Below are 15,254 nucleotides of genomic sequence, written 5' to 3'. Positions count from 1 at the left end.
TCCCACAATATTATGTAGTTCTACGAGAGTGAAAACAGTATTGTTTTGCTCACTCTTCCCTAGTGTGTACACACACGAGGCTGGCACTGTGTGCTGAAATGTAGAATATGACCAAAGCTGTGCTACTGAAAGATGAGTCTTCAGTGTCTAAGACGAACTGATGCATACAGAATCTAAATCACAGTTTAGACTATTAAAAGAGGTCAGATGGTAACACTGCTAGGAACTAAGGGAGCTAGATTTTACTGCAAAGGAATTCCAGTTTGATATAGAGAAAATAAAAATTGAGAGAATGGAGATGGGATGAAAATGGAAAATGCATGAAGGATGGCTTCAATATTAAAAGCTTAGTATCTCCAGGACAGGAAATACAGAAGTGTTAAAAAGGCAATGAAACAACGTAGTTAGACACATTATAAATTTCCCTGCCTCACTTCTTCCCCAGTCAGCTGTGTCTTCCGTGTTCCCAGTATACTTTACTTTTTAAGTTCAGCTGTAACTCCCATGTGTTATAAACGTTCCATCTGGGAGCTCTGGGTAACACCCCACACCCCAAGTCAAGTACTGACTTCAGTGTCTATCAATCCCATATCTCAGTCCTGTCTCTATCACTAAGTAACTGTGTAACTAGGTAACTCAATGTTTTATGTATCTCAATTTTCTCATCAGAACAAAGATAACTATTAGAATTGGTTTTATAGGGGCGCCTGGGTGGCTCAGTCGGTTAAGCGTCTGCCTTCGGCTCAGGTCATGGTCCCAGGGTCCTGGGATCGAGCCCCGCATCGGGCTCCCTGCTCGGCGGGAAGCCTGCTTCTCCCTCTCCCACTCCCCCTACTTGTGTTCCCTCTCTCGCTGTGTCTCTCTCTGTCAAATAAATAAATAAAATCTTAAAAAAAAAAAAAATTGGTTTTATAAACCAAAAGAGGTGACACTTATAATGTCTGATAGCACACCTGGCACATATTACAAGCTTAATAAATATGCTATTACTATACTGTTCTTTTGAAAGATTGTGGTATAATTAATTCTGATATGTAAAGAATCCAAGAATCCCTGACACACAGTAGGTGTGCACTGTTTGATGAAATAGGTGTTCATTAAGACCTTATGACCAAAGGCAATCTTAATTTTACCTGTTCAGTCATAATATCAAAGGTGGAACTACACTCTAAGTTCAGCACTGTGATGGGACTATAAATTGGTATACCCCTTTCTGAGAGCAATTTGGCAACACTATCCAAATTAAAAATGTGCATATCTGAAATTCAGTGTAAGCACATACACAAAATAGGTTCCTAGAGCTAAGTCACAAAGGGTGCTCAGTAAAACATTGTTTCTAATAGCCAAAACCTGAACATAACTTCAATGTCCATCACCATGGGAACGTGATATAGCCATTATAAAACAGAACATGGACATTAAGATATATTTTCAATTTATTAAGGAGACTAGAGATGCAGAACAGTTTACAGAATATACTTCATGTGCTAGGGGAACAATCTGTGAAACCTATTTTCCTGGAAACTTAATAAGCATTTTTGTAAATGCATGAAGATCTAGGAAAGATACACAGAACTTTCTGACAGTTTTCTCTGGATAGAAAAATCAGCTTAGGAAAATAATGGAGTTTTACATTAAATATGATTGAATTTTAAAAATTATACGAGTGTATATATATATGTATTATATATATATATAATACATATATATATATATATATATATATATATAAAATCACATTAAAAATTCTTTTGTGGGGAAATAAAAACTGATCGGCCAAGACCGTCTACTTCTAGGAATTAATCCCCAGAGAATAATTTGAAATGGGATATATCAATTTATATACAAAGATGTTCACATCAGTCTTATGTTAGTACAATTTTTATTTTAATTTATTTATATTAGTAAAAACAACTTAATATCCAACAGCAGAGGGTTGGTTTAAGTAATGGTACAATATGTAACAGAATACTATATAGCCATTAAAAATCATGCTGTAGAATTTTTATTAAAATGAAAACTTCTAAATACATCATTAAGTGAAAAGGATAAGTTACAACAGTTATGGGCAGTCTGAGCAGTACTGTTACCTTTAAATGGCAGGATTACAGGTGATTTTTCTCCTTTTGTTTTTCAGTTTCTTCCCTCTTCTACAAATTTTTTTAAATAAAGCTTTCCTAATTTCCTACAATGATTTTGTAATTAGGAAAAAATGCTTATAGCTGACTCTAAGCTTGCTTTACAACTTGGAATTAATGTAACTATGGTGCTAGTTACTTTGGTACAAATCCAAGAAATACTTCAACATGGGTTTGGAAAGAGTTATAATGAGGTAAAAAAGTCACCATTTCCCAAGAATCTTAATAATAAAATGTTAAAGACACTTCTTTGTTTATCAAAAGAATTTATTAGAAAATATTACATACTACATATCTGTTTAAGAGTATTGTTTCAGTAGACAGCACTCCATCCTCGTACTACAAACAACGTCTCGTGGACCGTGGGGCAACCACTGTGCTTCTGAAGCTACATCTTTTGGATGGAACATTCAAACAGTACACACTGTGGCCATTTAAAGGAAGATAATGGAGAAAATGTGGTAATTACCAGAAAAAAAAAAATCACAAAACTTTTGGAATGTTAAAGTAATAAGTAATTACTTTTAGTCTCAATTTCTAGGCACTAGCCTAAAACACTGGTCAGTGTGACTAGTAAGTTAATGGGACCAAGGATTCAAAGGTCAAGTTAATACTGAATCTTAATAAATAACGAGAAATCTGTAACCCCACAAGATGTTTTTGTGCACATGCAAAATTAAATTTCTGAAAAAAGCAAGAATGGGGAATGTTAAAGCATTGTTTTTTGAACATAAAGCATGCACTTTCTAATACATTCTTAAGTATTTCTAAGTTTTAAAAGTCTGAATTCTAATCCAGTAACATTCTTCATTAGCATTTTAAATGCAGTCTAACCAAGTACCCCAAAGCAGATATGGAATACACACTTGTTATTTTCAAGAAAGGTAGAAATAATTCATGGCATTGCTACCAAAGATGTGAGACTTTAACTCTGGACCTCCACCTAGTTTTTTCTTCAAAACTTTTAAGCATGTTTGCAAAGCTAAATGGTAAAAGCAAATTTTAAAATGTAACCCTACTCCCAAACATCACTGAAAGAAAATGCAGGAAAAGTATGCCCTGTGTGATTATCTTAGGCAATTTGCTACAAAATTTTCAAAGTGTGAACCTGCTTTAACTGAAAATAGTTTGAAAGTTCACACAATTGTTTCTAGAGTTCAAAACAAACAAATGAGGTGTGTGCTGATATTTAAAAGTCCTAATATTTTATTAGAATATACTTCCAAACTTCTTTCCCCTTCGTATCTAAACACAAACTTTAATTAAAAATATATATATATAAATCAGTAGAATACCATATTACAAATGCCCAGAAATGCAGAGTAAAGATCAAGAACTGCTTGGATATATTTCTAGCACTTTTTGGGATTACATTCATAATCTAATAAAGATTATGAACTAGCACAATCATTATTGGGGCCAACAATTCAAAATATTTGCCTTATCAAAGCTAGCACCAAGAAAGTATTATGCACATAAACTTGAGAACCAGATCATCTTTACTTCAGAAAAGCACAGTCCTACAGAGTACTGCTCTCTAGTGTAGCTAGTAAAAGGGTCAATCTGTCTCACTGAGGCATACGTCTATCAGAGGCATTAACATCTTATCTGAACAGCTTTCCAGTTATTTGGTATCTATTGAAAATTGTTACTGGAATGAAAGACAGTTTATTATGGATATAACTCATTTTTCCTTCTAAGATGCCAATTAAAACAGTGGCTCTCTAACACTCTGAACTTACCTTTTGTAAAAATTAACATATTCTAGTATTTAAAAAAAGACAGTCAAATCCCTAGTCCCTGAAAGCCTAACCAAGTCCATTATTTAATTCCTCTCTCTTTCCAAAACACAGGTTTTAATGTCGAGAATTTTGCAACATAGTTAATGGCTACCACATGGTCACCTAATTAACACTTTATTCACTGTAAAGCATTTGGAGACTTCTCAAGTGTGAAAAGAATTTCATTAGTGATTAGATAGATGAGCAACTGAAAGCCACTGACGTGAGTTTCATAATTCTACCTTCGTCCCAAGGAAGGGAGGGTCACTACTCAACAGCAACTCTCCAGTTGGCACAAATAATTTATCATTTCTCTGATAGGTAGGAGGTATCATGAAAGAACACAATTTTTACAAATTTTTACATACGAACACTTTTTCCAAACTGATCTGTTAAATTCAACAGAGTTTTAGACTTCCATAGTTGTAAATCTAGCAAATCAAACTGCTTCATCTCAACTGGGGGGAAAAAAAGGCACAAAAGAAAAACAAGCAGCATAACCTTTATTTGGTGATACAGTAACAGTGTTCCAAAGTTTTGAACACTGAATTTTACTCATGTGATAATCTGTTTTCTATCTAGGCAATTTATTCAGATGTGTGCTTTAAAAATACACATTAGGAACCCTGCAATTGGTATATTCTGTTATTAGAAATATTTTTCATGGTAATACATTATTTAACTTTCTATAATTAGAGGGAAAAATCATAAAGATCATACTTTATTTTTAGCCTGACAGAATAAATGTATCATATATATCTTTTCCAAAACCAGTGCACTTAGAAGACTCTAATTTATGCACTCCATTGTTCAAATCAAAAAGCTGTACATCTTCCAGTATCCACACTATAACACAGTCCTAGTAAAAATGCACACTCCTTTAACCCCTTTACTTTCCCTTGAATTTGCTTTTATTTTCGGGAGGAGGAAAGGATGAAGAAGTTGCAGTGCAGAACTATATTTATTTAGAACAAAACTTTATATTCTACATTAAAAAAAATAATTTTATCAAAACCAAATTTCAATCACAGTTATGTATGATTTTCAGTTAAAGGTACATGTTGAAATTGCACTTTGCAGATATCTTGACAGTGTCCTTTATAGTGCTCCCCATTTCAACCTATGTTTTTTTCGGTAGACACAGGTTCTTCCAGAGTTTTCTTTTGGCTTCCCTTCCGTGAATATTTGTATTTGTCTACATAGGCTTTAACCAGATTTGCCACTTTAGTAGAATTTACTTCTCCACTCTTACTATGACAAACCTATGAAAAAAGGAGGGGGAATATTTTTCTCATACTTAAAAGGATTACAGCAAAATGGAAAGCTTTTTGAAAAACAACCCCTAAAAGATAATCAGACATTTTTGTATGTTTCATATCTCATATGAACTTATTTGAAAGGTAAAAAAGCAGACAAGAATTAGAAGTTAGTGCTTATTATTTTAATTAGACTTAAGCATTCCTTTATTAAAATAGAGATGATTCAAAACAATACATACATAACAATGCTAAAGCTATAGAACTTACTTTATCCACTGCTTTCCGTACAATCTCTTTATATTCTTCCTTGGTGATATCTTTATTTTGGTAAAATGGCTTAATGGCCAATTTTACCTCCTGTGCTGCTTTTTCTTGGATTTGTAATTTCTGGTAAGAGGAAAAAGTATAATTATTATTTGCCCAATCACATACTTTCAAAAAAGTTCTTTAAAAATATGAAATTGAAAACACACTTTTACATTATTGCAAAAATTCTTCAAATATTAGTATCATAAATACAAAAGTTATTTATTAACACACATATCAAACATTTCTAAAAATAATCATGAAATACTACCAGTAACTCATTGGACATCAACATATCTAGACAGAACCCTTCAAATAGCACTGGAATTTAAGACTATCAACAGTAAATTCCCTTTCCCAATTATACAAAACAAAACTGGTATTTTTTCATCTTTATCATATACAGAATATGTAGGTTGCTCTCAACCTTGAACTTGCCTTGTCTGTCTTCGAGCTATCTGCGCTGGCTTCCACTGTAACACTTACTTTGCTTTCTGTCAATTTTACAGCAGCATTAGAGGATTTGCTGTGACTTGATGACGAAGTATTACCAGAACTTGGTCCCTGAACTATTCCCGAATTTCCTGGGGCTGCTGTTGGAGCAGGCAAGGCTGGTGTACTCATGTTGTTACTTACATGAGAAGCACTAGGAATACCCTGTTTTAAAGAGTTATCATCAGTTAATTAATTACTTGTATTCAATAGAAGTCTTTTAGTCATTAGAAATAACAAAAAAATTCAAAGTGAGTCAACCTCAGTACTTAATTCTTATTTCAGGTCATGTATATCTAAGGGACTCCGAAGAAAAATGAGTAACATTCTTAAACAGAGACCTATGTAAATATGTTAAGTGACTTTTAAATTACACTTGCGAATTGTAATGTTCTGACAACACTAAAAACAACAAGAAGGAAAAGAACAGCATTTAAAGAATAGTAACTTTCCTGAAAGGCTCTTTATGAAAATTAACTAAAGTATGAGCCCTCACTTTAAAGATGGGAGAAAAGGAGACAGTGAAGTCAAATGGCTTGCAGAGAGCTGACAGGGGAAAAAAAAAAAAGGAGGTCCCAAATTCTGGAATCCTACTCCCCTTATCTTACAACTATACACTGCTTTCTAGGATTTGTGAAATGCAGGCACAGAACTATAAGGAACACAGTGTTTACAAACTATTATTCAAATTTTCTATATGCTTCAGTCACTTCTTTCTTTTTAGCATAGTAAACTCAGTGAAAATGAAACACAGATGGTAATGGATAATGAACAGCTTTATCTGGCATTTGTCCCAACAAGACAATGTAAGCTTCATCACAAGTTCCCACCCCCTTAAAAGTCCAATAAAGTAGAGAATTATTTTAAAGCACCCACCAGTTGATTCTAATTTGGCTCATAATTTGATCTTAACTTGAAAAAGCAAATCTGTTTGGACATCAATAACAGTATATATGTAGCTTAGATTTGATAATATGCATTCAATTCATTTTCTTATTTGAGGGGTGGGAGGTTTGAGGAAGGACAGTGAAGGGAGGCTATAAAGGTTTACCATAAACCTAATCAAATAAATAAATAAATGTTTGTGGATACCAGGAAGCCCTTTCTTGCACATCTGTCCCTAACAGTTAAATGCTTATAATGGCTATGTTGATTAAACTTTAGATGCTAAAAACATACCTGCAATTGCTTTCCATCTGGCTGTGAAGCAATGTAGCTGACTTGTTGGCATGGTGGGGGAGGGGGTGGTGGCGGTGGGAGTCCCTGAGATACACTAGTAGGAGCAGCTACCTGCATGAGAGGCACGCCTGTGTGCAGATGCAAGGGTAGCTGAGGATGAATGTTAAATGGACTGCGCTGGATGTTCATCAAAGGAGCATGAACACCCACTGGATATGGGAAGATATTCATAGGCTGTTGTGCATTCATCTGTTGCTGCATTACATTCATTTGTGGCTGCATCATATTTATAGGTAGCTGAGAACCATCTCCATGTTGGTTTGTTTGGTCTTTTAGGTTAGAATCTATCAAAAGAAAAAAGGCTTGTGAAGAAAAATCATGTGCAAACTTCTTTAGCCAGAGAAGCAAAGAACCAGTGATTATAGTAAGATTAAATAGCAATGAACAGACTCAGAACACCTAAACGAATCTCCAATCATTTAGTTTAATCTTGTCATTTCTAAATAATGTGGGCTGATTTTCTAACTAAAAAAAAAAATCAAAATTATTTTTAAGAATAAGTTCACATAACATCTGTTGACATTAGCAAAGAATCAGTACCTCACGAAATCTGCTAAAGAAATAATCCTATAAAATTTAATTAGATTATTGAATTAGAAGGTTAACCATTTTTTTAATCTTTAACAGCTTTTTTCTTGCAATGTTAACAAGAAAAGCCAAGGAAAAATAAATCGTTATTAGAAAAATAACTTATTTATATGAGAACAATGATCAATAAAATCTAAGTGTGCAGGCCTGAGATAAAAGAAATAGAAGTTAAATCCTGCACAAGAACGTCCCAAATTCTTCTATTGTAGCAAACTAGCAAACCGTACTTACAGAACTTAAGTCTTTGGCAAGGTCGGGGGGGGGAGAGGGGGGTGTGGTGAAAAAGGCAGTAAATACTGATGTGTATATATATCTATATAATGCAAAGTGACTGAGGGATTCAATTTAACATTATAAAACTATAAACACGGATCATTACAATTCATATAAATAAGATATTAAATTTATAATCTCTTTCTTCACATAAAACAGTGTTAATAAACAGAATATATTACCTTGTTCAGTTGTTTCCTCTTCTTGTCTCATCCATCCAGACTGTGGACCTGAAGAATTCCTCCCTCGTCGGGAATAATAGTTTTGCACATCTGCCGGTAGAGTCTTTCTCACAGCCCAACTAGATGCAGATGTCCACCCAGATCTATCTGCCGGTGTATCAAATGAAAACTCTTGCTCATTTTTCCGTTTATAGGGTTGTTGTTCCACAAACTTGAAAGACTCATTCCCTGAACTATTCGAATTCCCTGAGAGGGGTTTTCGGTTTTGCCACCGATTTTCACTTTGATCTGTAGAGGCAAAACCACCTCTGTAAGTGCCTCTGCCACGGTTACCTCTACCACGGTTAGACATCCAACCTGAACCAAAGTTTTTATTCCAAGAATTCCCTGAATTTTCATTTCTGTTTTCTTCCCAGTGAGAATCTTTTAACTTTTCTGGATTCCTGGTCCTTGGATCAGGCCCAGAATTTATTTTTTCTGTTACCCAACTGGGACAGTCATTTCTGTGTTTGTCAGCAGAATTTGGATCATCAGCATCGGAACTGTCATTTTTTTCCTTTCTTGTATTTTCATTCTGTTTCTCTGGGTCATTCTTTCTGTACCGATCATTTCCTTGTGGACATCTCCAACCATCATTTGCCCATCTTTCCTTCCACCGAGGAGAGTAAGTGTCTCTGTCATTTCTACCAAATGATGAACTCTTAATTTTTGTTCTAGATCTTGATGGTGACCTAGAACGAGATCTGGATCTAGACCATCTTCTGGTTCTCCTTTCTCGATCTCGATCTCTCCTTGGCCCATCTCTATCACTTTCTCTTTCTCTGCTCCGGGACCTGGATTTTTCCCTTGGGGAGGAATCTTTCACTCTTGACTGAGATCTTCTGTTTTCTCTAGAAGTGTCTCTTTTGGGGGAGAGTGATACAGATCTTTTGCCTTCCCTTGTACTATCTCTTTTTGGAGATCGAGACTGAGATCGTCTCCTTTCTCTTGCGATATCCTGTTTTGGGGACTGAGAACGAGATTTCCTACGTCCTCTTGCAGATTCTTTCTTGGGAGACTGTGATTGAGACTTCCTGCTTTCTTTTCCAGTTTCTCTTTTGGGAGATGGAGACTGAGACCGCTTCTTTTCTCGTGCAGTATCTTTGTTGGGAGACCAAGTTGTAGAGGGGGAGTGAAATCTAGATCTTCGGGTACGAGGCTTTTTGGCTTTCTCTATCACGTCTACTGGGCTTTCAGATGGTTGAGATACAGTTTCAGCTTTTCCACTGACAGGATCAGAAGATGGCGTATTACTTTGAGAACTGTGCTCCACAGAATTTTCCTTCAATTGTTTAGTATCAGCATTTACAGAAGGTTCAACTTCAGATTCATTCTGGTCACTGCAAAATGAATCACATTCCATAGGTATCATTTCATTATTGTCCTCACTAAAATGCTTCTGAATTTGTTCAATGTGTGTGTTAGGCAATTCTGTAGATGTGGGATGTTCAATAGGAGATTCAGTCTTTTCTCCTAAACATTTGTCTAATTTGGTATTATTTTTTAATAAATTATTTTCAGAGTCTTGAATACTATTGGAATTTTCATTCTCTGAAGTATCACATGCTGCAATTACTTCTACATCTTCAGTTTCAACATGCCCAGGCAATTGAACCTCTGAGCACTCTATGGATTTTTTGTCCACTGTTTGCATAATTTTACCCTCTGAAGATTCTAATTTAGGGCTGTCTACAAGCTGTTCTGTTTTTACTGTTGAATCTTTATGATCAATAATTTCTACTACAGGACTCTGCATAACTTTTGCTTCATTAACCACTGACTCTGCATTCTCTGGTAACTCACCTAAGCTTGGTACAGGTTCGTCTACTTTAATTTCAGATCCTGAACATGTAAGAAAATCATTTGAACGATGATTTGTACATTTATCCACCTTTACCTCTGATTCTGAAGGTCCAGATGTTTGGTCTTGATCTTCTAATGGATCATCTCCTTTTCTAGAAATATTTTTAGGAGTCTCACTTTCTAAATGTAAAACATTAGCCTCTATACTTGTATTCTCAACTTTTTGAATGTCCTCTTCCTCTCCAACTAGTACAGGAGGATCTTGGGTATGAGACTCAGAATATGAAGATTCCACTGCTTCCTCTGTATCATGGTTCTCAGTATGTTCCTCACTTTCTTCTACCTGCTCATTGCAACTTCTCAAGTCATTAGCAGACTCATTTTCTACACTTGCCTGCACAGTACAACTGTTACTACTTTCTACATCTGATTGGAGCTCTTTCTCTAACACAGGTGGTGTGTCAGATTCTGCTGTTTCTTCATCTACTGACTCACTGGAAGATGATTTTTCAGGGGGAGGTACAGAGCTCCTAAGTTTCTTTTTCAATAAAGGTGGTTTTCTTCCTCTTCTTACAGACTTCCGTTTTGGAGCCTGTCTTGTCTGCTTTTCTGATGCAGCTGAAGAGGAAACACTTACAGATGGATTGTTGTTATCTGGGGCATCACACCCAGAATTATTTGATATTGGGGATCTCTGAGACTGACTGACTGTTTCAGCTCTTGTGTTACGTGTCGATCTCCTTGTAGGAGTTGTTGCTGCAGGTTTTCGTCTTGTTCCTCTGGTGTTTGATGTACCAGAAGTTTGCTTCTTCTCTTCTCCTTCTTGAGTATGTGCTAATGCATATCCCTTGCAAGAGGTACCTAATAATATATATATTTTAAAAAGTAAAAAGTAAATATATGTTTCAATAAATGAGAATTGTTTGGCTTCAGGTTATGTTAGCATAAAATAAATGTCTATAACAGAGTGAAACAAAATACACTTATAAATCAAGTTATGAATAAATGCATAGCTACTAACATCTAAGTAATACCAGGTATTTATCAGGTTCTTTTAATGCTACAGAAATGAATTATCACAAGATTTGAATTCTTGTGGGCAATCTATAGGGGAGAAAACCAGAAGAAAATATGTTTGGTTTGATAACTACCACTGCTTTATGAATAGGCATTACCTAGGCAAAAAAACAAGAGAAAACAAGTTACCCACAAACATATAAAGACTGAAACTATTTGTTCATAATTAATAGGAGATGTAACTTCTAAAGATCTACATTTTGGACACTGAAGCCCTAAACAGAAGGAAGACTTCTAACCAGTTCCTCAAAGATTTGAAGATGTAATTTCTTAAAAGTAAAAAGATTTTCTACTTGGAACAATTTAAAAGTCCAGTCACTGACCAAATATTTACAGAAATATCTAGGACTTACTATCTTTACCTTACTTTATAGCTTTTCTAAGTCATTAACACTCACTTTCTGGATACTGAAAGAAACTAATAATAATTTTTTAAAAACTAGAAAAATTACACAAACTTTACCAAAATTTTCTAAAGATATGGTACTTGTTGGAAAAACAGTTCTTGGCAACACAGAAGAGATGAGAGGAAGCACTTGTGTTTCAATATTCCAGGGTATAAAACCAATTCTGAAAATTCAAAACAAAAAAAAGACATTTAAAAAATTACACCAACAATTTAAAATTATTAATTTCCCAAATCAGGTTAGCAACTTTAAAATACAGTGTACTTAAATCAGTTTTTGCCAAAATAACTAAAAATGTAAACTCAAGGTTACTCACTGTTCAAAGATGGCTAACAACTGGCTGCACAGACACAACCCTTAAAAGCATTAATAGCAAAAGGAGATCAAGGACAACTTCATATATAATACATGATTCTCTTGTAAATAATGTAGTATTTTGTGAAGACTTTCTTTTTAGCTTCTGCTTTTCTCCATTCTAAAAAAAATCAACTTGGATAATAAAATGTATAGATAAACAAAATACACAGATTTTAAGTGTACAGTTTGATGACTTCTGACTGATGTATATATCTGTGTAGCCACCACCATCCCCAACCAGAAAGTGCCTTCATGCCCCTTGCACCTACCCGTCTCCCTTTCTGGGCAAAGAGAAAATTTAGCCAAGTTAACCAAATCAAGGTTTAAAAGAAATCAGCAAGATTAAAAAGAAATCAGTCCATGAATAAATAACAAAACTTGGAAACAGAACTGTTATCACTTGAATTTGAAGCATATCATACATACATGGGTTATATTTTTTGCTACATTTGTTTTATAGCACGTATCAAAAGCAAAAATATCAAAATAAATACATTTTTTAAGAAGGAAAAAAAAAGAACTGATTTCTGTTGTTCTTTAGTATTGTAAAGTTCCTCAATCTAAGGACGATGGCTCTTCAAAGCTCCCAGTGTCCCTATTAAGTTTCTGCATCCAAAACCAATCCACTCTCAGCTTTTTTTCTGATTTATAATTGTTCAGTTCAGATCCCCTAATTAAAAAAAAAAAAAACAACTACTTTATCCCAGTATAAGGTTAGATTCTGGAGGAGGAGGAGAAAAGCTTCAAAAACAATGTGCAACTTACTACACATACACAAAAATATTTAACTCTGTAAGATCTCATACATATCCAGACTTCCTAATTTCACTTCTATTTATATTCCACTGTCATTCCTAGAGGGAAGGCCCTATGCAGAACTATATTACAGTGTTATATAAGATAAAGTTATAATGTTAGAGGAATGAGAGTGGCAAGGACTTCAATCTTTATGTAGGAACTTGATTTAAGTATATATAGAATACACCTAGCAATGTGCAGTAGCTTTAGGACTTAAACTAAGAAAAGAAAGAACTACATTATAGAAAATCATGAATGCCAGGGCAGAGTATAAAGACTCGGTCAAATAAATATTAAGAAGAATCTTTTGGAGGGGAAATGTCATGACCAAAGTAGTGTGTCAGCTAACAGCACACAGGTTAAAATCTGAATGGGCAAAACAAGAGAAGGATGACAGATCTGAATGCTATTATTAATAATGAATCTTATCATTTTGGTGCTCTCCCTTTTATTTCTTTTTAATTTTTATTTTTTAAATTTAAATTCAATTATCCAATGTATAGTACATCATTAGTTTTTGACATAATGTTCAACAATTCATTAGTTGCATATTAACACCCAGTACTCATCACATCACGTGCCCTCCTTAATGCCCATCACCCAGTTACCCCATCCCCCCACCCACCTCCCTTTCCTCAACCCTGAGTTTGTTTCCAGGATTCAAGAGTCTCCCTTTAAATGACTCAAATATCTACATTTATTAAACAGATAAAAAAGATACTTTTCAAGGGGGTCTTTAAATAGCCATCTTCTTTAGGCAGTTGAGACAACAAGTTTAATTTGCACAAAACTTTCTTAGAAACACAACTATTGATTAAGATACCTCTGTTACTTAAGTATAAGTATTAATGACATCTTTTGCTCATTGTTAGCATGTAAACACTTTGGTAAAAAAAATTTTTTTTTACCTTCCAATTCCAGGTGATGTATGAGGAAACCATGACAATTCCAATTCCTGTCTCTTCTGTCTAATCAATGCACTCATTTCATCGATCTCTATAAATTCTGTACTAAAAGATAAATTTCAGACCTTCATCAGAATTCCAAATATTTAAGTTCGGCATAACACCTAGGTTATATCATGATAGCAAAAATTTTTGTACCTAGCAATATAAACCACATTTAAAAGAATAAGAACCTTTTTCTAAACATTTCAATATGAACTCATTCCTAATGTAAAATTTATTACAAATCAAAATTCTATTTATCTGACTCACAGAAATAATGCTTGAATTGATATCTTGAAGTGACAGAATTTTTAAAAAGTCAATTCAGAATAATATCCTTATTACTGAGAGAAAAAAGCAACACTATTTTCTACCCCATGGATCAAAGCTACAGCAAGCAGTCCCAGCAGAAACTGTATCTGCAATAGTTTCCCATCTGAAACTAAGTGTAAGCCAAAAGGAAAAAATAAAGGAAGGTATAGTTCCTATAACCAAAATTGGGTATAGTTCAGCTTTTCAAAAGGCTACTCTGATGTAATTTTTGTCTTTGGTACCCTGAGCCAAGCACTAAAATTAAATCACACAATCTTAATCTGTCTTGTTCGTTCAACTAAAGCTAGGTGATTTTAAAACCCCAACTTAATATTCAAATTCCACAAATATTTACTTAGTAATCTACATGCCAGTCACTACAGATTCAAAGATTACTGGATCTACCCTAAAAGGGTTCTGCTTGATTACAATTTAATAAGTAGCTTACTTCTCCATCACATAAAAAGCCTGTGCAGAACAATTTATTATTAATGAAAACAAAACCCACTAGATCATAGGCAGTCACTGCATACTAGAGAGGGTCACAAAATAGCAGGTTTTCTCTTTGCTAGAACTAGTTTATTTTCCAAAAGAAACAGAAATAAAAAACAAGGTGGGCTTTCATGTTTGAGCCAGAACTTAAATTTTTACCAAAAGTTAATTATAATAATGAAACATCAAGAACAAACACATAAAGTAGAAAATACTAACCAGTAAGTTCTACAGGTAAAAGAAGATTCTCCAGTGTGACTACCAGAAGAAAACATATTGGAGAAAATATTTCTGAAGCACTGACTGGTACACTGATTTGATCTTCGAGGCTAGAAAAGTAAAAACAAGTTAGTGAAAGAGCAAACAAAAAATCCTCATAACTAATAGCTATATTTAAATATTTTGATATAGCTGAGTTATAGAGTTATGTACTAAACAACCAGAGTGTTTTTATCTAAAAGATTTTACATGAACAAACCTTATTTATTTTAATTGTTGCATTTTTCTTTCCTTCCATTTCACTGTGTGCAGAATTTCCTGTACAAAGACACAAAAAGACTCAGTTACCTTGTCTTATTTTTTTAATATTCATTTATTTATTTTAGAGCAAAAGCAAGAAAGTGCACTCAAGCGGGGGGAGGGGGGGGGGGAGGAGCAAAGGCAGAGGGAGAGAATCTCAAGCAGGCTCCAGGCCCAGCACAGAGCCCTACACAGGGCTCCATCTCACAACCCTGAGATCATGACCTGAGCCAAAACCAAGAGTC

At 34.5% G+C, this 15,254-nt stretch overlaps 1 protein-coding gene across 1 annotated transcript in view; it reads right to left on the bottom strand.

Annotated features, from left to right (window-relative positions):
* Positions 1-1,989: 1,989 nt before the first annotated feature.
* The window catches only part of SCAF11 (SR-related CTD associated factor 11), a 75,915-nt gene continuing 62,650 nt past the window's right edge, over positions 1,990-15,254 (bottom strand). The window contains exons 8-16 of the mRNA XM_021704794.1: positions 14,969-15,027; positions 14,710-14,819; positions 13,648-13,749; positions 11,641-11,747; positions 8,259-10,961; positions 7,156-7,499; positions 5,923-6,141; positions 5,446-5,565; positions 1,990-5,181 (exon numbers count right to left, since the gene is read on the bottom strand). Of these exons, the coding sequence (XP_021560469.1) occupies positions 5,035-5,181; positions 5,446-5,565; positions 5,923-6,141; positions 7,156-7,499; positions 8,259-10,961; positions 11,641-11,747; positions 13,648-13,749; positions 14,710-14,819; positions 14,969-15,027 (3,911 nt within the window). The 3' untranslated portion in view covers positions 1,990-5,034. The remainder of the gene's footprint in view (positions 5,182-5,445; positions 5,566-5,922; positions 6,142-7,155; positions 7,500-8,258; positions 10,962-11,640; positions 11,748-13,647; positions 13,750-14,709; positions 14,820-14,968; positions 15,028-15,254) is intronic.

This window comes from Neomonachus schauinslandi, chromosome 5 (assembly GCF_002201575.2).
Source record: "Neomonachus schauinslandi chromosome 5, ASM220157v2, whole genome shotgun sequence".
NCBI classification, from domain to species: domain Eukaryota; kingdom Metazoa; phylum Chordata; class Mammalia; order Carnivora; family Phocidae; genus Neomonachus; species Neomonachus schauinslandi.
This window is presented reverse-complemented; position numbering and strand designations above follow the sequence as displayed.